The 24,506-nt window shown below is 48.4% G+C and overlaps 4 protein-coding genes and 1 long non-coding RNA gene across 23 annotated transcripts in view; 3 read left to right on the top strand and 2 right to left on the bottom strand.

The window, feature by feature from the left end:
* Positions 1–6,411, top strand: part of sorcs2 (sortilin-related VPS10 domain containing receptor 2) — a 56,268-nt gene extending 49,857 nt beyond the window's left edge. For 10 of the 17 annotated variants that reach the window (XM_061809114.1, XM_061809121.1, XM_061809122.1 and 7 more), the window contains 14 exons: positions 527–647; positions 718–851; positions 933–1,052; positions 1,225–1,396; positions 1,896–2,082; positions 2,382–2,515; positions 2,608–2,731; positions 2,809–2,921; positions 2,996–3,118; positions 3,208–3,307; positions 3,390–3,431; positions 4,367–4,466; positions 5,628–5,833; positions 6,342–6,406. In XM_061809114.1, the coding sequence (XP_061665098.1) occupies positions 527–647; positions 718–851; positions 933–1,052; positions 1,225–1,396; positions 1,896–2,082; positions 2,382–2,515; positions 2,608–2,731; positions 2,809–2,921; positions 2,996–3,118; positions 3,208–3,307; positions 3,390–3,431; positions 4,367–4,466; positions 5,628–5,833; positions 6,342–6,406 (1,741 nt within the window). Of the gene's footprint in view, positions 1–526; positions 648–717; positions 852–932; positions 1,053–1,224; positions 1,397–1,895; positions 2,083–2,381; positions 2,516–2,607; positions 2,732–2,808; positions 2,922–2,995; positions 3,119–3,207; positions 3,308–3,389; positions 3,432–4,366; positions 4,467–4,944; positions 5,351–5,627; positions 5,916–6,341 lie in introns of those variants that run through there. The other 7 variants (XM_061809115.1, XM_061809116.1, XM_061809118.1 and 4 more) reach the window with 7 other exon arrangements.
* LOC133494885 (uncharacterized) lies at positions 2,058–2,779 on the bottom strand. Of its 2 annotated transcripts, none has more exons than XR_009793433.1 (3): positions 2,640–2,779; positions 2,402–2,542; positions 2,058–2,195 (listed from the first exon to the last, which is right to left on the bottom strand). It is a non-coding gene; the product is annotated as an uncharacterized LOC133494885 (long non-coding RNA). The 2 variants fall into 2 exon arrangements; XR_009793434.1 differs by having other exon boundaries at positions 2,089–2,202.
* A 1,963-nt stretch (positions 6,412–8,374) lies between the features above and the next one.
* Positions 8,375–10,152, top strand: LOC133494879 (intraflagellar transport protein 57 homolog). The gene is given in 3 exon segments (XM_061809136.1): positions 8,375–8,401; positions 8,403–8,463; positions 8,466–10,152. Coding segments are annotated over 3 exon segments (1,410 nt in total). The 3' UTR covers positions 9,788–10,152.
* Positions 10,153–10,322: 170 nt separating this feature from the next.
* Positions 10,323–17,223, top strand: LOC133494900 (equilibrative nucleoside transporter 2-like). Of its 2 annotated transcripts, none has more exons than XM_061809177.1 (13): positions 10,323–10,572; positions 11,705–11,766; positions 11,851–11,932; positions 12,878–13,029; positions 13,277–13,416; positions 13,514–13,648; positions 13,750–13,847; positions 13,971–14,040; positions 14,268–14,455; positions 14,908–15,031; positions 15,138–15,223; positions 15,351–15,550; positions 15,742–17,223. In XM_061809177.1, the coding sequence occupies exons 2-13, from the start codon at positions 11,732–11,734 to the stop codon at positions 15,851–15,853; spliced, it is 1,422 nt and encodes a 473-aa protein (XP_061665161.1). In that variant the 5' UTR covers positions 10,323–10,572; positions 11,705–11,731; the 3' UTR covers positions 15,854–17,223. The 2 variants fall into 2 exon arrangements, with proteins under 2 accessions (XP_061665161.1, XP_061665163.1); XM_061809179.1 differs by lacking the exon at positions 10,323–10,572 and adding an exon at positions 10,796–11,045.
* LOC133494901 (serine/threonine-protein phosphatase PP1-beta catalytic subunit) lies at positions 16,886–23,755 on the bottom strand. Its single transcript, XM_061809180.1, has 8 exons — positions 23,385–23,755; positions 19,430–19,561; positions 19,123–19,353; positions 18,951–19,055; positions 18,795–18,866; positions 17,967–18,118; positions 17,693–17,827; positions 16,886–17,608 (listed from the first exon to the last, which is right to left on the bottom strand). Exons 1-8 carry the CDS (start codon positions 23,434–23,436, stop codon positions 17,504–17,506), a joined length of 984 nt encoding a protein of 327 aa, XP_061665164.1. The 5' UTR covers positions 23,437–23,755; the 3' UTR covers positions 16,886–17,503.
* Between the last annotated feature and the right edge of the window lie 751 nt (positions 23,756–24,506).

Genomic DNA, 24,506 nt, shown 5'->3' with positions numbered 1-24,506 from the left:
AAGATTTTAATTGACCCAAAGCTAAGTCACATCTGGTCAATAAGCGATGGATCGACGTCCTGGTGTGCGATCCGTGCGTAATGGATCCGCCGCTTCACACTGGGAACTAATTCTCATCCCGAGCGGAAAATGAAGTTTGACGCCCTGCGCTGGAACGTCCAGACCGTCCCCTTCCCGCTCTCGTCCCCCCCCCCCCCCCACACACACACACACACACCCACCCGCAATGCCAATTGCTCGTTTACGTGTGACCGGGGAGGCGCGCTCGCGCCCGCCGATCTCTCATCCCGTCAATTCCCGCTCCGTCCGCCGGCATCCAATTTCTCGCCGTTCTATCCCCGGCGATGGCCTTTGTCCCGTCGCGAAAGCAATTACAGCTGTACCTCGACTTAGGGTTTTTATTTGTTCTGCGGATAGAAAAAGTCTACACACCCCTGGGGAAGTCGATTTGGATTTCATACCAAAACCTTTTTTGAGCGGGGGGGATATTTCAGGAGTGGGTACGTTGTGCTCGATTTGTGCGCAGAGTGTTCGGCCACATCAGCTACAGGTCCGACTGGGAACTGGTCAAAGTGGACTTCCGGCAGTCTTTCCCTCGCCAGTGTGGAGAGGCCGACTACGAGTCGTGGCAGCTTACAGACCTGCAGGTAAAAGTGCGCGCGCACACGGGCGGGCACCCACGGAGTCTCACTTGTCGTCGTCGTCGTCGCCTCTCAGGGTGAAAAGTGCATCATGGGCCAGGAGCAGACGTTCCGGAGGAGGAAGGACACTGCGTTCTGTGTCAAAGGGAAGAGCTACACCTCGGCTCTCGGGACTAAGCCGTGCCACTGCACCGAGCGGGACTTCAACTGGTGAGCCCGCTGCGAGCGGACCTGACGACGAGGACCCCAAGTCTTGATTTTTTTTTGTTTGCCTGCCTGCGGCGTGTGCAGCGACTACGGTTTCGAGCGATCCCACGCGGCGAGCGGACGATGCTTTGCTGACTTTTGGCACCGTCCGGACTCGCCGCCAGAAAACTGCCAACCGGGACGAACCTTCGAGACAAGCACAGGGTCTGTACGAAACAAAGTCCCATTGCAAATTTCGTTGTCGGGACCTGGGTCCGCCGGCGCTACGGACTCTGAAGTCCCTGGGCACGTTACAGTGACATGTTGAGGTTGAAATCTGATTGGCCAACCTGGAATGAAATACAATAAACTGCTCTTCCCCCCCCCCCCCCCCCAGGTACCGCAAGGTGGTCTCAAACGTGTGTGAGGGGGGCTTGAACAAGGAGCAAAGTGCCAAACAAAGAAACTGCCCTCTACTGCCCCCTAGAGGACTGCAAGTGGGCATCAAAGGGCAGATGCTGGCCGTGGCCCCCGGTGATGATGTCACGTTCATCGTGCACCAGGAGGAGGTAGTTTGGGTCCTTAGTTGGGACTTAATTGGAGCTCTTATTTTGGAAAAGAAAAACCGAAAACTATCTTGAAATTGGATTCAACCCAACCATCCAAGATTCAAAACTTTGAAATATGAAAAATAGAAGCGACATAAATGAGCTTCATGTCATTTCTGCTGAGTCATGTAACCCACTTTTTCCTCTCCTTGATGTCCAAAACATTGAAAGTAAAAAGGTTGTGCGTATGTTGGGACACAAGTTGCGCAGAGAATTATTCAAATTTAATATCTCCACTAAAAAAAAAAAAAAAAAAATCATGCAAAAAAAAAAAAATGATGCTCACCTTCTTTTATTGGTTATATTTGATAAGTTTAGGGGGTGTCTCAAAGTTCCAATATTTAGGATTCCCTTTTACTACACAAGTATTTTGCGCTGACATGCATTTCTTGACAGGGGTCAAAAGATGTCTTCTAATTCAGAAAATAATCCCCCCCAACTCCCGTGTTCTTCACCCCAGGGCGACACGAGCAGCACCAAGTACCAAGTGGACCTGGGCGACGGCTTCCGGGCCATTTACCAAAACCTGACGGTGACGGATGAACCCATCCAGCACCGCTACGACAATCCGGGAGTTTACAAAGTTTCCGTGCAGGCGGAGAACGCGGCGGGTCGCGACGAGGCCAGCATGTACATCCAGGTCACAGGTCAGGGAAAGATGCTTGGATGTAAATATGCAAAACAATGTCCTCTGGCAGCCTCTAGTGGCGGTGAAACACATTGCATCCATCTCCAGACTCGAGGATGATCGAACCTGCAACTGTATACTGTCGTCATGTCGGTGTTTAAATGTTTGGATTAGTTGATATGAATATCTTAAACTCTTGAATCATTTCAAACCCTTTTCAAATAAATCAAACCAAATACAGTACACAACGTACAGAAACTCCAGAACCGACGCCGGTTTCGATTTAATTCTGACCCACGTCAAATTGAATTTTGACAGCACCTCTGCAAGAGGTTCACCTGGAAGTGATCCCCATCGCCGGGAGAAACCGGCAGGTCAACCTGACGGCCGTCGTCCTTCCCGCCGAGGCCAACCTGACCGTCTTCTACTGGTGGATCGGAGACAGCCTGCAGGTAAATAAATGCCCCTCGGGAAATATTCTGGGGGGGAAAAAAAAAAAAAAAAAATTCCGCGGTCACAATGTTCACACGTCACAATCCCGCAGCCGACGTTGACGCTGCGCAACAGCATGCTGACCAGTTTCCCAGAGGCGGGCCGGACTTCAGTGAGCGTCCAAGCCTCCAACGGGAGGTCCATGGTGCAGGACACCAGGACGGTCCGCGTCTACGGTAACGGCGCCTTCCTTGCCCTCCGCTACGTTGAGCCGCGGGTTTTGGGTCCAAACGCCGTGTCCGATCCTTGGCAGAAAACTTCCACGTCATCCCCCTGAGCTTCAGCGGCCACCTGGACCGCCTGAATCCCAACATCCCGGAGTGGCGAGAGGACGTGGGTCTGGTCGTCACCAGGACACTCGCCAAGGTAAATGACACTTGCTGCTGGCATGGAAAATTTTTATTAAAATATTGTCTCTTGGTGTGTATTTCTCACCTCAGGTCACAGGTGTCCCAGAGGAGTCCCTGGTTACTGTGGTGAAGGCGGGCCTCCCCACCGCCGCCGACCTCTACGTCCTCCCTGTGGAGAGCACCCCAGCGAAGAGAAGCGTCTTTCAGGATAAGGTAAAACCTTTCCAGTTTTGTTTTTTTTTTTTTGGGTGGAAACGCAAATTTTGAGAGCCGCTGTTATAATTTTTTTGTTGCCTCTCCAGCGCATCTCAACCATCATACAAGCCTTCAAAGACAACAACGTCAGCTTTGTGGTGCGAGGCGGTCTGCGGGTTCTGGTGCTGCCAGCGGACCCAAACGCAGGTATTGGTCGACGCCTCTGATCCCCGTTGAAAGCGACGTGGCTTTTTTGTTTTAATGGCCAATTATTGGTTTATCTCCAAAGGCCTCGGTCTAAATGCTGTTGACGCCACGGAAAGAGAAATTGGTGCGTTCGTTAAGACTTATGCCTGCTCCCCGGCCCCCCCACTTTTCCTCTTGGGGAACTTCAGATTTCACCTTTGATTCCCTTTTATTTCCTCCCCGCGGTTTCCGAGCAAGTCTTTGGATTACGCTTCGCTTCGCCGTGTGAATGCTGAGAGACGCCTTTTGGTTGTTTGCAACTCAAATTGTTTCCGAAACATCCCTGACGGCAGCCAACCTCGAATTCAAATCGTTTTGAGAAATGCGCTCAAGCCAAAATCCAAGTCCTGTAGGTCAACGCGTGCCAAGGAGTTACATAAATGCATTAAAATATATCGGATTTATCGGAGGAGTTCTGTTCCAGATGCTCCCAAGATGGGTAAAAATTGACAATAATAAATCAAGACAATGTTCCTCCCACACTACTGAAAAATTGACAATCATAAATTAGGACAATGTTCATCCCACACTACTGAAACACATTTAAACACACGTGGGCGGAGGCCCGGACGGATTAATGGCCTTTTGCGTTCATTTGAAAAGATGATTTGCGATAAATGTTTTGAGGGACGAGCGTGGCCACGGAACGTTTTAAAGCTCATTTCTCAAGGCGGGGCTGAATGCAGTCAAAGTGGGATTCTGGTTGACGAATATAACCGTCTATGGTAAGGAACGAATGGATGTATCCGTATCCTGTCAAAACCCATGAAAAAGTATTTTGTAAAAATACCCAATTTAGTGGTGATATATCTGGAGAGTATGAATGTGACATAATTTTGTGCTTCTCTAAGCATTCACATCCTTTGTCGAGGCTTCGCCGCTACTTTCTCGAACGTTACCCTGGATTCGTACCTCGACCTCTCCCGCAACTTCCTTTTTCCAACTGTTTCAAGGTCCGCTTTGTCCTCGTGGCTGGTTAATTTCTGTTTTTTTTTTTTTTTAATCCTGTCATCACCCCAGGTCACGGACCTGCCGGCGGTCCCGGCGTCTGGGCCGTCGCCGTCATTTTTCTGCTCGGCATCGTGGCCGCGGCCTCTTTTATCCTCTACAAGTTCAAGAGGTGGGTGTCGTCTGCCGTGCAATTGGTGAGCAGAGCCGGCCCGGCCGCCCGAGCCGACTGCTTAGAGTGCGGGTGTCAAACTCAAGGCCCGGGGGGCCAGATCTGGCCCGCCACATGATTTTTACGTGGCCCGCGATGCCAAATCTAAAGCGTCAATTTCCACGATTCTTGTAAAAATCTGTAACAAAATTTCAAATTGTCATATCATAAATGATATAGTTGAGATGTGACACGCATTTTTGGGTTCCCAAAAAACACTCGTTGGAAAACCCCATTACCCTTGATTTCTGATTCCAAAACTAGTTCATAAATTTATGATGTCAATATGATGATTCAATATTTTGGTTCCAGTCATAACAGCCCTCTGAGGGAAACCGGAACGACAATGTGGCCCGCGGGGGAAAATGAGTTTGACACCCCTGGCTTAGAGTACCCACAAGAGCAATTCACAGTCCACCACATTTTTCTATTGATTTAGGACCTAATTATTTACCTTGATGGCACTTTATGGTGATCAATCAGCGGGCCCCAAAATGCACACTTACTTGGAGCCCCGCGGACGTGGGTCGGCTCTGCTCGCGTGGATCGTCTAACGACAGAAATAGAAACAAGACTGAAATAATTGATTCGACAGGTATGCAACGGTGAAACGCCGAACTGCATCATGTTTTTCGACTCAAAAGCTGTGCTGATCTCAAATCCAAAACCACGCAACCCTGCCATCTAGAGGCACGTTAGTCATTACAGTGGTTTAGACTTGAATTTCACACACAAGCTGAGTGAGACGGTCTTCCACGACGGACAAATACATTTGTCAAGAGCTGGTAAACGCTTGGATTCTGATTGACGAATATAACCGTCTATGGGAGGGAATGAATTGATGATCCCATTCAGATGTGTCCGTATCCTGTCAAAACCCATAAAAAAGTATCGCTTAAAAAAGTCCCCAATTTAGTGATGGTGAAAACGATGACTGGGGGGGGGGGAGACGACACTACATGTTGGGGGGTGCATGCCTTGTCTTCAGGCACCAGCAGCACCTCCTTGCTCGTACCCCTGACACCCCCCCCCCCAAAAAAAAAGTCACTTGAATGAAACCAGTGCGGGAAAAAAATAAATAAAAAAAACCAAAACGCCCCCGCCCCCCCAAAAATCCTGCAGTCCTTGGCTCAGGACTGAGGAGGTGTATCCCCCGCTGTTTTTCAGGAAGCTGCCGGGCGGCCGCAGCGTCTACGCCCAGATGCACAACGAGAAGGAGCAGGAGATGACCAGTCCCGTCAACCACAGCGAGGACACGCAGCACATCATCCAGGGCGAGGAGTTCATCGACGACGACCTGGACTCGCAGACGCTAGGTAACGCCAGAGGTAGCCCCACCTTCCGCTCCCTTATACGGACGACTACTAACCACTGCTACTAAACACCCCGCTGCCAAAAACGCACGCCAAGGTACTTCCCCCACTGCCCCCCATTTGCCCTTGTAACTTGAAATTGCTTCATTTTCAAACCTTTTCGTGGAATACGCAGTTGTGACGTGACCATTTACCGTTGTTATAATACGTACGGCTGGGTGATATGGCATTAAACTAAAATCATCACAAAAATCTCCTTTCACTTTTTTTTTTCCCAGACAAACCTGTGCTTTGCCGCCATCTTGTGGCATCTACGGGGAATTGTAAACTTTTGGGGAGGCGTCGCCCATCTCCACATTTTTGCTTTGTTCACTCTCAGCATGATTTCTCTGTGAATCCGCATTTTTAATTGAAACAATTTCACATAAAATGCCCAATCGCCCAGCCTTTTTGTATAAATATGAATACTTGAGCTTTCTTTGACGATGGCTTCTCATTCCTGTACCCGTCCTCTTGTTGCTAGGCAACCATTCAGGTGTGGTCCTGAGTGTCAACTCCAGAGAACTCCACAGTTACCTGAGCAGCTGATTGCTCGCCAACACAGGGATTTCACTCCGCCTTCCTCCCCCTAACTAGACTCCGACCCCCCCCACCACCACCACACTCACGCACACACACACACACACACACACACACGCAACCTCCCCCCACCCTTGGTGGGATCCTCACTTCAAAACTCGGAGACGGACCCCCCCCCCTTTCCCCCCCATCCTCCTTAATCATTAACAGAAGTCAAAATGGACTTGTTGATGAAGATCAGCGTTACGGAGGGAAGGTGTAGTATTTTTTTTTTGTTGTTGTTTTTTTTTTTTTGTTCAATCGGCCTATATTAGGCCCAGCGCGCAGAGGAAAAAGTTTGATGTAAATGTGTAAATTTGAACGTCCACTTTGTTTCACTTGTGCGTTTTACACATTGCTGTTATTGTTGTTTGTGTTGTGTTGTGTTGTGTTCTCCCCCCCTCCCCAATCCCAAGATGTCCGCCTTGCAGTGGCGGGCTGTGCGTTTCGTTCCCTGGCCTTCAGTGAGGATCTGGGCAGGTTAGATTGACACGGCAACACAGAGACGCTGAAGTGTGATTGGACAAAAAAAAATAAAATAAATAAACTAGGAAGCAGTGCAGCTAAAAGGAAATTGGGGAAAATATTGAAATCAATTTCATGAATAGTTCGTAGATGTAGGTCAGTGCGAATGAGACGGCCCCCCACTGCCTTTTGAGGTTGGACAAAGCACTTCCTTGTTATTATTTTTTACACGTCATGTTTTTACCTGGGACGAACTGCGACTAATAATGTCAACCCATTTTGATACAATTGCAGCGAATGCGACGAATATGGATATTTTTGATACACCCGTTGTCATATATCTGTGGAAGACTTTTTTTTTTGGGGGGGGGGGGGAACGCTCCACTGCGTGTGGCTGCACTAAACGGCGTTAAGGCTTTCCGGTCAAATGTATTGGGACGCCTGCGGGAAATGAAAAGGGCGAGAAATCGATGGCTCCCCAACTCCTCTGCGGAGGCTTTCTACAAGATTTTGATGGATTGTAATTTATAATTGATGCACAGCGGGTGTCCAAAGGGTTTTAATCGCAGAGAAGTTGTCTCAATTTCATGTTTTTGTACAGATTTTTTCTGCTTGCCCTTTTTTTTTTTGTGGTGTGTCATTACCTCATGTGATCAAGGGCCAAATGAGGAAAATGGACTTCTAGGGAAGATATTCACATGTGATGGCACCGCCAACTTCCAAGCACAGACTCTGGTATTGTTTTTCCTCCTCCTGATGATTTGTTTTCTTTTTTTTGGGGGGGGGGACTATTTAAACGATCCAAATGTCTTCATCGGGAAGCACAGAGCACTCCGCTTGGAATAAATCACTCCCAATACCATAAAATGCACGTCTGCTGCCTTTATCTTCTCGGGGGGAGGGACGGGGGGGGGGGGTAAAGGCGTCAACTCCCCTTCATTGGGGGAAAATTTCCCCAACTGCGACCTCTTGAAATTACAAATGACTTAAATCTGCAGGATTTATCAGGTAAGCCTAGGTCAGGTGGCCATTTTGTCTCATGCTAACATGATCCTAAATGCCAGAGATGGGCTAGTTGAAAATGATAGCGCTAGGTAAACAGATGAACAGAATATAGATTAACACACTGAGCAGTGTATGCAACAATACTTACTCGTTCTCTCTGCCCTTTGACCCTCTGTGCCCCCCCCCTCCCTTCATTATAATCACTTCCAGTCAAATTTAGTACTGCCAAACCGGATACTACACCGACACTGCATATTTCTAAATTCAGATTTGCTTCAGTACTGTAAAATCCCCGCAAAAAAAAAAAATTAAAATTAAAAGCAGTCATTTAAAGATCTGCGATAGAGCACAGGTGACGCCGATCTGTACCGGGCAGGACTTTAATGCAGTAACCCCAACGAACAAGCGCGGTGACATCATAAACGGCAGGCCGCACAACACTCGCGCACAGAGGCGACAAGCACTTTGATGACATCACCGCGGTGCGGCGGCACACACCCTCCACAGAGACGACAACCGCTCTGTAAACATCGCAACAAGGCGACAGCGTGCCGCTTCCCGACAGAGATGACAGGGCTTTTCTCATCTCTTCGATCAGCGTCGGTCAAGCTGATCCATTGTGCGCCGGGTGCACACATGGCCCACCACCGCCGCGGTGACGAGGACGACCGCGGGCCCGGAACAGCCTACCAGGCGTTTGTGGTCATGGAGCAACTGCTGGACAAGCTGCACATTTTAAACTACCAAGACGAAGTCCTGGTGAAACACAACATGAGGAACTTGTCCAGGCATTACTTCGTGTCCAGCCCCTACCTGGAGTCCAACCCGGGGGAGCAGTTCTACATGTTCACCATCATAGCGGCGTGGCTCATCAACGCGGCGGGGAGGCCGTTCGACGAGCGCGTGGAGTACGGCGAACCCAGCGCCACCATGTCGGACATTCTCGCCGAGCTGCGAGCGTTTGGTGTGCGAGTTGACTTTCCGCCCTCCAAACTCTTGTCGGGTTCGGGGGAGTACGTGTGCTTCGTTTTGGACAGGCTAGCCGAGGAGGCGCTCAAGAAGAGAGGCTTTTCCTTCAAGAGCCCAAAGTACCCGACGGAAGACTCCGAAGAACCGTTTGCGGTGGAGGAAGACATAGAACTGAATGTCGACGAGGAGGCGATTGAGGAGCCGGAGGACGAGGAGGAGGAGCACGCCCTGGACCTGGAAGCCTTGAAATTACGGAGCGCTCACCCCGAAGCCAAGGTCTCCTGTGTCAACACAGAGATCCTGCAGTCCATGGTGGACGCGGCGGAATGGTACCTGGAAGTGGAGCGCGTCCTCCCGCAACTCAAAGTCACCGTCAAGAACGACAACAAGGACTGGAGGATCCACGTGGAGCAGATGCACCGGCACCGGGACGGCATTTCGTCTTCGTTCAAAGAGGCCAAAGGCTACTTGGAGAAGCTTCAGGAGGACATCGGGAAGACATTGGAGAAGGTCCGCAGCCGGGAGAAGTACATCAACAACCAGCTGGAGCACTTGATCCAGGACTACCGCAGTGCCCAGGCGCAACTGGCCCAGGTCAAGGAACAATACCGGCGGGCCAGCGAGGGCCTGACGGAGAAGGCGCGCGTCCTGGCCCAGATGGACGACGACCTGAAGCGAGTCAAGCAGGAGACGGAGGAGCGGAGTAGCAGCATGTCGGACGGAGCGCCGCTAGTCAACATCAAGCGCTGCATGGCCAACCAGAAGCAGGAGATGGTCCAGCTCGACAAAATGATTGCCAGCCAACGTTTGCAGATGAAGAAATCCAACGGCGTGTGGAACACGCACGCCGCCGGCTTCCCGGAGCAACTGTACTTTTCACACACCTCACACACGTGGACTTGGGATTCTTGAAACTTTTTCCCAAATCCTCAAGAAATTTCTTTTGATAAGGAGACGGACAATCTTGAACTCGGTCCTTCAGTCATTTTCGTACAAACTGATTTTATTATAAATCAGGCTACTTACATTACATTAATGTGCATCAAGCAGTGTTTCAACCTTAAGTGGTTATTTTAAACGCGCGGCATTTACTGTTTGACAGTAAACTCAAATTTAGAGTAGCAATAAACAGCTGCAAGCCTGTTTTGAGGAATTGTTTACTACTTGCTTAACTTGATTGTTGTGAAGGAAGTCTAAGCCTATCCCAGGGCCGCTTTTTTTTTTTGGCTCATAAATCAAGGCCAAAATTTGTCCGAGCGACAGCGCGAATCCAGAATAATTCGTGTCCGTAAGTCCTGTAAGTGGTTATGTCCACACATTGTGAGCGAAAGACACGTATGCATTAAAACCTCATTTTTTTTTACAGTATTTATGTTGTCTGATTTGAAAAGGTGTGTCGTTTGACACGTGACTGACAGTTGCAGCACAGGTTGCCTTTAAGCGCGCGCAATGATGACGTCACGCTAGAGCCCGAAAGCAGTCTTGTCGGAAAGTGAGGTTGACGGTCGTGATGCGTTTGGGAAGGAAAGAAACTTAAAAAAAAAAAAACAGCTTTTTGTGTTTTTGCTTGTCCATGTATATAATAATCTGAAATCCAAGCAAAACCGCAACGGCCGCAAAAGGAGGAGGCAGCAGTTTTGCGGATGCTGTCGCTTCACCATTTACGGCGGGAAGCGTACGTGTGAAAGGACCCTGACGTGAGTACCTTTTTCCTCCACCTCATGTCAGCAATATGACGTTCCTACATGAAGCGACGTAACCTCAATAAAATGACACTCGGCGTTTTTTTTTTTCCGACCATACTAAATCCTAATATCGAATGTCGACGCCTTTCACGATGGCCGCACCCGAGACGACGTTATTTGAATATTTTTTCACCCCCCCCATCCTAATCGACGTCTTAATAATCAGCGCCCGAAACAACAGATGTGCTAAAACGACCATAGCAGGACAACTGTCATTTCCTATTAGTCAATTATAGCCCCCCCCCTTTATATTTCGCAACAAGGCAAAGGACTATTTCACAAATTTTCGTTGTTCAATTCGACACAAATATTCGACGCGTGTGAACATGATCTGTTGAAGTGAACCTCAAGAACAATATTCATTTTATCTCCTGCTATCTCCTCGTTCCTTCCCTCAGCGAGTTTTTAAATCCAAGCAAAAAAAGGTTTGAAGTGAAGAAACGAGGACTGTAACCTCGTTTGTTCATTTTTTTTAACTTCCTTTCTGCATCATCCATCCTTCCGTCGCTTAAACCTTCTTTTCGGCTTTCTTTCCCTTTCTATTCAATCTTCCCGCGTTGCTTTTTATTCTTGCACCCTTTTTCTTCACGTTCCTTCCTTTGCCGACAGCGACTTTTTTTCCATTTCCTTTCTTTGGTGCGACTTGCCTCCTTCTTTTTTGACCTCTTTCTTTTCGAAAATAGTTTTTTTTCCATGGCATCCTTTCGTTCCTGCCCCCCCCCATCTGACCTGCTTATTCATTCATCCTTACATCCTTCCTTTTGTCGCACACCTTTTTAATCTTGCATCCTTTTTACTTTCCTCAAACTTGGACTCTTCTTCCATTGTTTCTTTCTTCCTTCCTTCCCACAGACCCACTTTTTATTTTGCATCCTTCCTTCCCATCTGTTAAATTACTTTTATAAAATTTGTATTTAAACGCCTTTGTCACCTGACTTTCCTCAGCTGCGCTTTGTCCCCTCACAGTACAGCACGAGAATCTGAAAACGCAATTGTCGTTCAAAAATGAAAAAATGGAGCACTCCGCTGCTGGTCAGAAACCCACGACAGCGCGGCTTACTTTTCTCGTTATGTTGTCCGTTAGCTTGGCAAGAACATCCACCGTGCGAGGATGAAGGGACGGAAAGAGGACGCGCCATCAGACTGGTGAGATGGAATTTAACACGCATGCCAGGGAATGGCCTTGGTATGAAAGTTATTCAAGCATCTGTATTGTAAATTATATCGCAGGGGCTGCTTGGTGGGAATATCTTTCTTCATCCTTGGCCTGGGAACGCTGCTACCATGGAACTTCTTCATGACTGCTTCATTGGTAAAAAAAAAAAAAAAAAAAAAAGTATAAATACCGTAATTCCCGGCCTACCGAGCGCACTTGGTTATAAGCCTCACCCGGTACATTTGTAAAGGAAATACCATTTGGTACATACATAAGCCGCACCTGTGTAAACGCCGCAAGTGCCCACATTGAAACAAGAGATATTTACCATGAACACAAAAAGTGTTTAATGCTAACGCTAGCGCCGCGCAAACAGGGCCGGGCCGGTAAAAGTCACTTCCTCGGCAGATATATTCCACCGGTCTCGCGCTTACCTTTTCCGCTCGAGTGTCCCCTTGCGGCCGTTGAGGGGGCGGAGGGGGAATGCACAAATTAGCCGCATGAACCGCAGGGTTGAAAGCGTGTGGGAGGAAAAAAAGTCACGATTTATTGGCTGGAAATTACGGTACATATTTGTGTTTTATCTGGACCTAATCCAGCGATTCTACTACAAATAATATATTCAGTTTCTCTCTGTATATATATATATATATATATATATATATATACACATATATATATATATTTTTTTTTTTTTTTGGGGGGGGAAATTGTTGTTCGGTGATGTGCCATGTTTTTATTAATTTTTTTTTTTTTTTTCCCCCTGACGACAAATGTTTCGGGCATGAACTACTTCTATTTCCCGCACACAGCCTCAAGGTTTTGTACCATATGAGTGATAAAGATGAATCACATGCACCCTCGTGATCACACATTGATGTCGAGGCCGGGTTTCCAAGTTTTCGTCTTTTCATTGTGGCGGGTTCGCGCGCCCCCCCCACCCCCCCCCACAAGTGCTATTTGTTATTTTCATAGCATCATCATCATCATCATGAGTGCCTCCGCCCTGTGTTCATTGGTTCCCCTTTTGCAAGTTTTGCTGAAACAGCATCTTGTCTTTTTTTTTTTTTTTTTTTTTTCTTTTTTAAAAATCATACGCAGTATTTCCAAGCACGCCTGAACACATCCAAAGTCGGCACCAACGGCAGCGACGTCACCGGCGATTACGGCAAGTACTTCAACAGCTGCATGACGTTGCTGTCCCAGCTGCCCCTGCTGCTCTTCACCCTGCTCAACTCCATCCTCTACCAGAGGTCGGCCATTTTTCGGGACCTCACTTGACTGTGTGTCGCTTTTCTCTTAACATCACACTTTTGATGGATTTTAACGACTTTTTCAAACGTGAATTCATGACTTTCTCCCCCTGTTGACTTTTTGAAACTGTAGCTCTCATTTTTTGTTGTGACATAAAATTATTAACAAGTCAACTTTTAGTCATACAAAAATAATGATAATCACCCTCAAATTCAGACTTGAGTCAAATCCCCCCGTTTTCCTCAGGATATCCGAGGTCATACGCATCGCCGGCAGCCTGATTTTCATGCTGCTGCTTTTCGTCGTCACGGCCGTGCTGGTGAAGGTGGACATGGACACTGAGCCCTTCTTCTCCGTCACCATGGCGACCATCTGGTTCATTAACTGTAAGTGGCGGCCCGAACCGGTTGGGCTCGCGCCGAGCCTCGGCCGGCGAATGATCGTGTGGCGTTCCCCCCCCCCCTCCCCCTCCCTCCCCCGCAGCGTTTGGCGCCGTAATGCAGGGCAGTCTCTTCGGCCTGGTGGGCATGCTACCCCAGAAGTACAGCACCATCTTCATGAGCGGGCAGGGCCTCGCCGGGACTTTTGCCGCCACGGCCATGCTGTTAGCCAATGCCAGTAAGCCCCCCGCTCCCTCACTGGTTGCCTGGTAACAGAAAAAGGAACGTTAAGGAACTCCTCCCAGGCGCTCATCATGTTTTGCTATTTGTCCTTTTCAGGTGATGCAGATTCGGAATCGGCGGCGCTGGGCTACTTCATCACGCCGTGTGTGGGCACGCTGGTCACGCTCTGCTGCTACCTCCTCCTGCCCCGTCTGGTCAGTCGGCGTTTGGGGGGGGGGGGGGGGGGGGTTCCCGGCTCGACTCCTTGCCTCTGCATCTCATTTATTTCCAAGAAACTATGGAAATAAATCAAAGAAATCTTTTGCGTTTGCGTGCAGGAGTTTGCTCGCTATTACTTCAACAGCAGCGCCAAGTACGAAGCCGGCGCCGCAGATGAGCTACTGACAGGTAACTGAGGGGCAACTCCCTAAACTTGAAAGAAGTGGCGCTCACTATTGTCCGTCCCGATCCACTTGTTGACTTTTCCACTCAAGTCCGTGATTGGGTGCATCACTTACTGTGAAATTCAATTTGAGGGGTCATTATCTTGTTAGGCCTCCATTCGTGCGTGTTTGGCTGCTTCCACAAAGGCGGTTTGTTTGACACGCGCGCGTCTGTGTGTGCTTGTTTTTAAGCGGAGACTTCCGCAGCGGACAGCGGCAAACTCAGCAGCCACGCAAACGGCTCGGCGGTCGGCGGCCCGAGCAAGGACGACGCCCCGGAGGACGGGTCCCGGCCAGACAGAAGCAAGGAGGCGTTCCTGTCTCTGGAGCAGGCGGAGCCGAAGCAAGGCAAAGCCTCCGTCGTCCAGGTCTTCAAGAAGGTGAGCATCAAGGGCCGTTCACGTTCCAGAAAATCCGCCCATGTTCTACACATTGACGCCTCTTCAGAGTGAATTTGTTTCCATAAATCGGGCTTTATCGCAAAAGTGCTGAAAATGCATGTTTAACCGCCAAAGGGGTGTGAAAAGCCATAGGTGTGCTAACCAAATTGGGGTTAACATGGTGGTTGTTGTAAAGCTTCAGAAACTGTTACTTACTCTCGAGCGGCACCTCGGTTGTGGTTTGTGTTCATTCCGTCATCAGTTGGCAACGCCAAAAAGATTTGCAGACCGAGCTCACGTTTCCCATAGAAGGGAAAGAAATGGAATTTAATCTGTTCCAACGACAAAAAAAATGAGAACTTCAGTGTAAAGGAACAAAAGATCACCTAGAAATCTGCAAAGCTAGCAGGGGTTCCATCCCGTCTGTTATTTGTTGTTGTTTTTGCGCGTAGATTTGGGTCATGGCGTTCTGCGTGACGTTCGTGTTCACGGTCACGCTGTCGGTCTTCCCCGCCATCACCGTCGACGTCAAGACGTCGTCACCTGAGTTCAACACGGCGTTACCGGGAAATTGGGGTGAGGATTTTGGGTGCGTGCGTCCGTGCGTGCGTGCGTGCGTGTTCCATTGTCGCCAACTGGATTGTTTTTTTCTGGTTTTTTTTTTTTTTTTTTTTTTGCGCAGAGCGTTATTTCATCAACGTGTGCTGCTTCCTGACTTTCAACATCAACGATTGGCTCGGCCGAACGGTCACCACCTTCATCTGCTGGGTGAGTGAGGAATTATTTATTTAATCCCGCCCCGTGACAGTGAAGAAAATAAGTATTTGAACGCCTTGCTCACGGGGTGAGAACTTGCAATGTAGCAGGGTGTTCAAATACTTATTTTTCTCGTCAGCCTCGCAAGGAGTCGCGTCTCTTCCCGCTGCTGGTGGTCTCTCGCGTGGTCTTCATCCCCCTTCTGATGCTCTGCAACGTCCAGCAGCGCTCCCACCTCCCCGTCTACTTCGCCTCCGACGTGGTGTTCACGGTCATCATGGCGCTCTTCTCCATCACCAGCGGATACTTTGTCTGCCTGTCCATGTCCTACGCGCCGCAGTGAGTCCAGAAAGCGCAAGTGCTTGCAAATGAGACGGATCACGTCGTCGTCGTGGTCCGGGAACATTTAGAAAATACTGATCTCTATTTTCCAAATAGGAACCGAAAGTACAGGAAGTCTATCGCACCGCTGCCAGATTGCCATTTGGCTAACTTTTTATTTTATTTTTTTTCTCCCCCCCTCTTGTCAGATTGGTGGAGGCCAAAGATGCGGAGACCGCCGGATCCTTGATGACCTTTTTCTTGGCTCTGGGTCTGTCCGTCGGCGCCGCGCTGTCGTTCCCACTGCGGAAGCTGGTGTAGCCCTCGCGCGCACGGCAAAATCAATTGTGTTACGAGTTCGGTCACAGAACAAATGAAAATCTTCAGTCAAGGTATTGCCGTACATGGAAAACGATCACAAGACGGAACATGTACGCTGACGTTTTGGGATGCCTTTATTTATTGACATGTGTGATGCAGTTTTTTTTTTTACATTTCTTTACTTGAAGGAGAAAGGGACAATGCACAAGTTGACGCACGTTTTGTTTTTTTTAGACGTTTTTTGCGGTTCTCCCGGTTTGTATTTTTCCAAAGGATCACGGCGACCAAAAATGCCAATGGACCTTTCCGATGGCCCCTCAGCCGTGTCCCACAAGCTTCTAAAAATGGCGATTGAACACAACATGTTTGAAGTCGATTCTCTTATCGCGTATTCCAGATAATATTGCGGTTTGTTTTTCGTCAGACTCGTCCATGAGAGCTCTACAGAGACATCGTAGACACTTCAACTATGTTTTAGGCTTTGGAAAATGAATCAAGCAGGCCCCTTGTAACCTAGCAGGATTATCTTTCATCAGAATTGCACGGTCCCCAAGCGCATATGAGGACCATTTTCTTCGTAACACTAACTTACAATACGGCGAGAGGGGCGTGTCAAGCCGGGGGTTGAAACAATGCGGCTATCTGATTGGCTATTATTGTACGAGTGATTGACAGGTCGGAAAGGTCCATTCAGTCAGGCGCCCTCAATAGTTCACAATGACGCCGACATGCTGCCCTCTAGTGGAGGCAGGTTCATTAGGTTACGTCTGCCATCTCGTGGCAAAGCATTTAATCTGCCGGTTTGTTGCTGGTATTAAAAAAAGTGAGGGAATCATTTTATGGTAAAATAGGACAAAAAAACAAATATTTGTCATGTAAATATTTAATATGAATAGCATTTTTTTTCTTTTTTTTTTTTTAACTCTTTTGAGATGTCTACCATCATTTTTTGTGTCCTTTTTCATTTCCGCTAATGCGCTGTGCCTCAGTACTTTGTTCACCGACGAACACGTACAAAGAATGACATTTGACTTTGCTCGAATGCCATTAAGCCTTGCTTTTATTTTTCCATGTGGGACACAAAAAATAAATACTTTTCACAGGGGGAGGATGAGGGCCCTTGTGTTCAGCATTTCAAGAGTTTGTATTTTGAGTAAAAGATCAAAAACATTTTCGCACTTGCCTCGAGAATGTGCATCGGCATCACATCTGTTGACTGCGTCTCTGTTTCGGCGCTCTTTTGTTCCAATACTTGCCATTTCAGTCGCAGTACTGTTTTGTGTGTTCTTGACATTTTTATTGGATGGATCTTGAGCGTTATACACGGGAAGAGAGAGAATTTGACTGTAAATAAAGGGCTTACAAAGGTTCACGCTTGTCCGTTGTTGATTCAACACAACATTGGGTACATTTCAAAAACTGGTCTTGATATACAAAAGTGATTTCTCTTCAGTTTGTGTTTTGTCACGTGTTTAATGTTTGAAGGTTACATAGATGCAACGGGGGAAATTGGAGTAAATGAGGCAATTCTGTGAGACAGAAAAACAGTTTGGGGTGTGTCCTTTTTTTTTTTTTGTTTTTCTTTTCTTTTTTCAAAACAGTTGATGAAATCGTGCGCCGTAAGAAGCAGACGACGTCTTCCGTCGCCCTTCACCGCTTCTTCGGAGGCTGCGCTGTGCGGGGAGGAGTGACGGGCCGGCCGGAGTTCATGCCGCCGTACTGGTACTTGGCTTTCTTCTCGGAAGGCTTCAGGATCTGAAAAAGGCAAAGTTTTGCCAGCAGGTCAATAAACGGCGTAGGCGCGGCGCTGCATCCTGACTGCGGTCGTTGACCGGGCACCTGGAAGGAGCACATGAGGGTTTCGTCCACGCTCATCATGCCGCCGGCGTTGTCGAACTCTCCGCAGTAGTTGGGAGCTGAGAAGAGCGTCACCAGCTGCCTCTTTGCGAAGAACTCGTAACCGTCTTCCACCACCTGCGGGCGCCCAAGCCGTAAGTACCGGGCCGACTCGACTTGGGGGCTAATCGTATTATTTTTGACGTCTGAAGCCGCCGATGGGAGTGAGCGCGTGAATCGGTTGCCGCGGCGCTTGTTCGGTTGTCTCGTCTCGTACCTGGTGGGCTCTGCAGATGAGGTCCAGGTCGTGCCGGTTGAGGAACTTGCTGACCACGTCGGCTCCGAACGTGAAGGAGACGCCGCGGTCGTTCTCGCCCCAGCCCTGGACGTCCTTGTCTGGATCCGACCACAGGAGGTCGCACAAGAGGCCTGAGGAGGCAAGTGGTACTGCTGAGCTTTGTGATTCTCACACTGCGTGTGTGTGTGTGTGTGTTTTGACGTGAACACAAGGCTTCACTCCATAGACCATAAAAGAGGATGTGGTGGGTGGAAAAAGTCGGCGACAGCGTCTGGCTCCCTTAAAAGGAGAAGAGCCAAGTTTCATGACGACGCGCAAATATTTACATCTCCAACCAGAACTTTTATGGTGCCAGGAACACAAAGGTGAGGTGTGCAGTTTTTAAGATTGAGGAAACTCACTTTTTTTTTTTTTTTCTTTCAACGTATATATGAAAAGCGTTTTAAAGTGGTGAAGCCCCCCCCCCTAAATGACAGCAACCAACAAACCAGCAGGGGGCGTTGTTTACTGGCTCCCAACAGACCACAAAAGTAAACCAGGAAGTGAAGCCAGTGTTTGATTTGATCACAACAAATACGCACAGAGCAGACGTCGACATAAATAGATGTTAAATTCTATGCCATAATATAAAGTTTCAACCCACTGGTTGTTATTATTTGGACAATTAAAAAAATCATGTTGTTAGGTGTAATGTTTTTGCTTTTTTTTTTTTTTAACAGCACGCTCTCTTTTGATTTTTTATTTTTATTTTATTTATTTTTTTTTGTGTGTGTGTGTGTGTGTGTGTGTGTGTGTGTCTCCACCAACCCGTGTCTGGCACGTCTGTTGGTCTCATGATACGTCTGATCTGCTCCATGGACTGCAGGTCGGGGGACAGACCTGCGGGCGGTACCGTTGACATCGCACCGTGAGCAGCCGGAGCAGCTTTATCAAACGGTGCTCATCCGGACCGCCCCGGCATACCTCCGTGACAGCAGAAGATCTTCTCGTCCACGATGGCGGCGATGGGCAGGCAGTTGAAGCAGTCGGTGAAGGTCTTCCACAACTTGATGTTGAACCGGCGCTTACCTGGGGCGGGGGGACCTCGGCGTAAGTTGGTGGGGACCGATTTACAGGGCGAGGCGGGCGTACTCACATTCGTCGTAGAAACCGTAGATGCGGTTGATGGAAGCGCACTCGTGGTTCCCCCGCAGCAGGAAGAAGTTTTCGGGGTACTTGATCTTGTAGGCTAAAAGCAGGCAGATGGTCTCCAAGGACTGCTTCCCCCTGTCCACGTAGTCGCCCAGGAAGAGGTAGTTGGCCTCTGGGGGGAAGCCGCCGTACTCAAAGAGCCTCAGCAGGTCTGTGTACTGCCCGTGGATGTCACCTGAAGGGGAAGGCGGCACGTGGGGGCAAGAGCCGACGACGCGATGATTGGCTGGGAACGGACGTCGAGCGCTCACCACAGATTTTGAGCGGCGCCTCCAGCTCCAGGAGGATGGGCTGACTGAGGAAGATCTCCCGGGACTTGATGCAGAGGCCCCGCACCTCGGCCTCCGTCATCTGGACGATCTTTCCCGGACGGCATCCTCGCACTGGGAGGTCAAGGCAAAAGCGTCAGACGCTCCGCTCCGCGGCCTCCGCTAAACATTTCGCTGTCGTCGTTCCGCATCCTCTCTCGGCGGGGAAACGCCCAGGTGATCATTTTTTCCGCCGCTTTTTAAGAACAGCATGTCTCTGTGCACACTTAAATGTGTCAAACTGATGCGCCATTTTTGCTTTTCAGGAGGAGCGACAGGAATGCTGCACATGCCAAACAGACTGAACCTGAAAGCAGATCCAACCAGCCAGGTGTGTGTATATGAGAACTGATAAACGCCTCATGCGTTGGATGTGTGTGTCGAGAGCGATTTCGCCCCCCTCCCTCCCTCTGAGCTGCACGATGACGTACTTGCAGAGCGGGCAGCTGGATCAGCTGACAAGTCAGGACTGATATCGGACAAACACACAGGCGTGCACATGCACAAACGGGGATTGACTTTCAGCCGCTGGCATAGACACACAAACTTTATTTCCGCTCAGTGACCTTGACTCTGGGGTGGACCACTATGTGCTTCTGCTCGGGATGTACAGTGAAGGAGGAAAAAAAAAAAAGGATTTGAACACCCTGCTATATTGCAAGTTCTCCGACTTAGAAGTCACGGAGGGGTCTAAAATTTTCACCGTAGGTGCATGTCCACTGTGAGCGAGATCATCGAAAAAGAAAAATCCAGAAATCCCAACGTAGGACTTCGTGGGGTCTCAGTGATCCTTAGAAAGGTGAGGAATCAGCCCAGGACTACACGACAGGCCTTGTTTGGTCAATGACCTGAAAAGACCTGGGACCACCGTTTCCAAGGTGACTGTTGGGAATACACGAAGACGTCACGGTTTGAAATCAAGGTTCCCCCGTCTTAAGTTTGCCAATGACCATTTGGATGATACACGGGAGAATGTTTTGTGGTGATATGAGACCAAAATGGAACTTTTTGGTCATAATTCCACTAGCCGTGTTTGATGGAAGACGAATGATGAGTTCCATCCCAAGGACACCGTCCCTACTGTGAAGCATGAGGGTGGAAGCGTCATGCTTTGGGGGTGTTTTTCTGGACGTGGGACAGGACGACTGCAATGTATGCAAACCGCTGTAATTGCAAACAAAGGCGACTGTACCAAATATGAACATTTGTTTTCCCAGGTGCGCAAATACTTATTTTGCAGCTGTACCACACGAATAAATTAAAAAAAAAAAAAATCATACATTGTGATTTTCTGCATTTTTATAATTAGATGATCTCTCTCACAGTGGACATGCACCGACCGTGGAAATTTCAGACCCCTCCATGATTTCTAAGCGGGAGAACTTGCAATTTGTGTGCGGTATATGAGAACTGATAAACGCTGCATGTTCAAATACAATTCTTATTTTCTACACGTAACCCAGCATCCTTTGTGACTGTTTAAAAAAAAAAATCGATGTCTCATCTACTAAACACACATAAACACACCTTATTATTACCAAGGCAACAAAGCAAGACCAATTTCTACCGCACAAAAAAACGCGAGTGAACAAAGTCGGCGTTGCTGCTTTGCAAAATAAATAATGAAAAAATAAATGTTCACGTGCAGATGGCGACAGCGACGGCACGCTCAGTTTTTACAGAAGCCGTACGCCAAAATAGAAAAAACAACCTTGAATTTCTTTTCAGTTTGAGATGACATTTTTTTTTCCTTGTGTCCAGAAGATGCAAAGCCATCAAAGGAGAAGCGAGACCCCGATTCCCCCCCCCCCCGCTGACATCATTCCCTCACTCTATTCACGTGCGCTGAGGTATTGTATAAAAATTCAGTTTTTAATGCTTCCTCAGCAGATAGATGAGGGAAATTTGGAGGATTTTTGAGCAATTTCGCGAAAGTATCCCAAACAAATCAGCAAGGGGGGAAATAAGGTTTTCTCTTGCTTGACTGGTCGCCAGCCTCTTGGAGCGGGGGGGAGGGGGGGGGTCACGACGGCCAACTGTGTTTCCACGAGAGAGAGCGCGGCTCAGGCCATATATGGGCCTCGCTGTACGGCGGCTTTGAGGAAGTAGGCTGTCAGGACGGCGGTGGAATGAGAACTAGATGAAGCCGGCGTTGGGGGGCAGCAACGCGCCAGCCCGGCCAATTGTGTTGACTGCATAAATTTAAATCTCAAAAATGAGAAAAGTTGCATTCACTTTCCAAGTAATTACATTGTCGTCGTCGTCCGTGCTGCTGTACTGCATGTGATGTTGATGCTTATTGGTCACTGGGGTATGTTACTGTCAAATTGACACACAACTAAGCGGAATGAAACGTGTATTTAAACACCGTATGATTTAATTCACGGAAGTCACAAAGCTCAATGCCAACACGTAGCTTCACGGACTCAGGGAAATATGTAAAGACGTCAACGGCAATTACTTGTTTGAGCGTCAAACTGCTGCCGCGAGAGCCGAAAACCTCGGCACTCGCCGTCGCTTGGTTTATTAGTATCAGGGACAGCTGTGTGCGCTGACATTTAATAAGACAGCGCTGCAGCTATGTGGACCCACGTGCCCAACAACACTGAAACAAAACACCCTCCTGCCCCAAAATGTATTTTGGTCTACGGACGGCAGCGAGGATGGAGCGCGCCAAGGCTTTAAACTGCGCAGATAACAATAACAAATATGCAATTGACTGGATTTTCGCCTCGTGCACCCGCCGCGATAAACATTCAGCGCGCCCTGAGCCGGTAACGACGCGGAGGCTCGAGTCGATAGCGGACTCGATTACGTAACACGCGCAATCAATCTTGCAATTGTGGACGTTCAGTGCAAAAGTGTACAATGTGTATTCGCCAGATCAGTCCCTTGGCGTGCTTACAAAAGACACGGCGAGCCCTTTTTCTCGAGATAAATAAATGAGGGAGGCCGTCGACCCGCTTCGAACTCCAGTCAAAACCCGTCCATCGCGGGTTCGAAAATCACCCACAATAGGCGGACAATATTTGAAATATTGTCCGTGTATGTCCGCGTGCCGAGAGGGTCTGGGCGTGAGCTGTGGTCAACAGCAGCCCCTGGACGATAAAAACAATAATTTGGCGAGGGAAAACAATTCCAAGCACAAAAAAAGTCAGTTGCGTCGCTTTCAGTTCAAACGGCAAAAGTTAATTCCACGTCTTCTAGTGTAAATATTGGCGTGTAAACACAAACACGACGAGGCTTAGTCCGAGTTTGTTCTTAGTACTGCTGCAAAATTCAACGGGCACACCCCAGACACGAAGTGGTTCCTATTAACCAAAAACAAACAACTTTCAGTGTCGATTGTCGACCAAGTTATGTTATGTATTTGGGGATTTAAAAAAAAAAAAAAAAAAAAAAAACAACTTTCGGGGGTGAGGTGCATCTTCAAGCTGCCGCCCACCAAGGTGCTGCGTTCAGGACACCATTTTCCTGGTTTTTATTTCATGATGTCGCCGCACCGCAGGAAAACATTTGTCAAGACGTTACTAACGGCAACGGGGGCGTGGGGGGTGCACCTAATGTCGGGGTACGTAATAGCCAAACGGTCGCTTGACGACAACTTTTTTTTTTTTGTCGCCATGCAAACGTCACACTTCGTCGGCGATGATTTTGGGTGCCAATAAAATAAAGAGTTAAATAAACAGAAGCCCCCCCCCCCCCTGCGGCTGTGATTTCGCTAGCAAGACATTTTCTGTATTCAGTTTATTTATTTATTTAGTTGGGGGGGGGTCAGCGACGTTAGCAAGTCGAGCAAATATTTTAGATCGTGGGCCCCCCAAAAAACCCGGAGAGACTCAATGCCACGGATCGCGTGAGGGGGGGGGGGGGGGGATAAAAGGAGCGTCAAACTCACCCTCTAAAAGCCTGGAAATCAACGAGTCCACATCCAACTCCCCCTCCGCCATTTCTGTTCCGAAGAGCTCGCTGGCACCGCAGAGTGAAGGAGGCTCGCAAGGTACCGCCTCACTGGCCCCCAAACGCACCACCACCAACGACCTCCCCGGTTTTGTCGTTTATGACATGCCTCGCGCCTGCCTTTAAAGTCCGTCGCACGCGTAGGCGCACTCACGCCACGAGGGACGGTCGAGTCAATCGGCACCGAGTCGATCGAGAGTGATCCAAAGCGACTGGTTTGGATGTGACGTGTTTTTTTTTACATGCGAACGTGACTGTGACGAGAGAAAAATTCCCATGTCCTATGATTGAAGCGAGCCCGTGAAGGCATCTTGCTAGCTTTTGCCGAGACATCAAATATGCATAGAGCCCCGCCTTGAGAGACACTTGGCCGCTTGGTTACCTACGTCACCGCCTACGCCATATTGGATGTGTCAATGGCAAGCCGCGTCTTCGTTCGGTTTAGTTTTATCCGAAAACAAAACCAAAAAACTAAACGTAAAGAATTCAGCATATTTTGCATCATGATGACATATTTTAATCCCCATTGATATTATCCTTACAGTGGCTTGCCTCAACCATATAATATTGTTTATGATTCACCAAAAAGACTAAGTAACTCGGTGGGATGCAGTAATAAAGATTTGTTGTCGACGCTCACGACGCTTGTGGGGATAAGTGACTCAGGAAATGGACCATTGATGGATAAAGAATGCATGATTGCAAGTATTGTTGTATTGCATGTCTACGTCTGTTTGTGCTATTTTTGTTTAACTAATATTTTTGTCTGTGATAGTTCTGTTAGCCTGTCTATGGTGTTTTGCGGCGTGTTCAGCATTAACTTAGTGGACCTTGGTAAATTCTCTGGTTTGCTGATTCTTTGTTGTTTATGTACGGTGTTTAGTTCGAGGTCCATTTTTTTTTGGGGGGGGGGGTTACATTTGGTGTACAACGTTCGAGAAGTTTACGGATCTAAAATTAAAAAAAAAAAAAAAAAAACCAAAACGTTGACGTGTTGTGGTTTTCAGGGATGGACGCTTGCGGCGTAGCATTTACTCGCCTACGTCGCCATCTAGTGGGA

The sequence above is a fragment of the Syngnathoides biaculeatus genome, chromosome 21 (genome assembly GCF_019802595.1).
Source record: "Syngnathoides biaculeatus isolate LvHL_M chromosome 21, ASM1980259v1, whole genome shotgun sequence".
Taxonomy (NCBI): Eukaryota; Metazoa; Chordata; class Actinopteri; order Syngnathiformes; family Syngnathidae; genus Syngnathoides; species Syngnathoides biaculeatus.
The sequence above is the reverse complement of the archived record's forward strand: the minus strand, read 5'-3'. Positions and strand labels throughout refer to the sequence as shown.

Bases quoted from the DNA above. Each gene is read 5' to 3' on its own strand.
- LOC133494900 (XM_061809177.1), top strand. From the start codon at position 11,732: ATGAAGGGACGGAAAGAGGACGCGCCATCAGACTG. The intron at 13,417-13,513 runs GTAAGTGGCGGC...CCTCCCCCGCAG, and splicing joins GACCATCTGGTTCATTAACT to CGTTTGGCGCCGTAATGCAG. The intron at 15,032-15,137 runs GTGAGGATTTTG...TTTTTTGCGCAG, and splicing joins GGCGTTACCGGGAAATTGGG to AGCGTTATTTCATCAACGTG.
- LOC133494901 (XM_061809180.1), bottom strand. From the start codon at position 23,436: ATGGCGGAGGGGGAGTTGGATGTGGACTCGTTGATTTCCAGGCTTTTA. The intron at 19,056-19,122 runs GTGAGTACGCCC...CCCCCGCCCCAG, and splicing joins CTACGGTTTCTACGACGAAT to GTAAGCGCCGGTTCAACATC. The intron at 18,119-18,794 runs GTTGGTGGAGAC...TTGCCTCCTCAG, and splicing joins AACAGACGTGCCAGACACGG to GCCTCTTGTGCGACCTCCTG.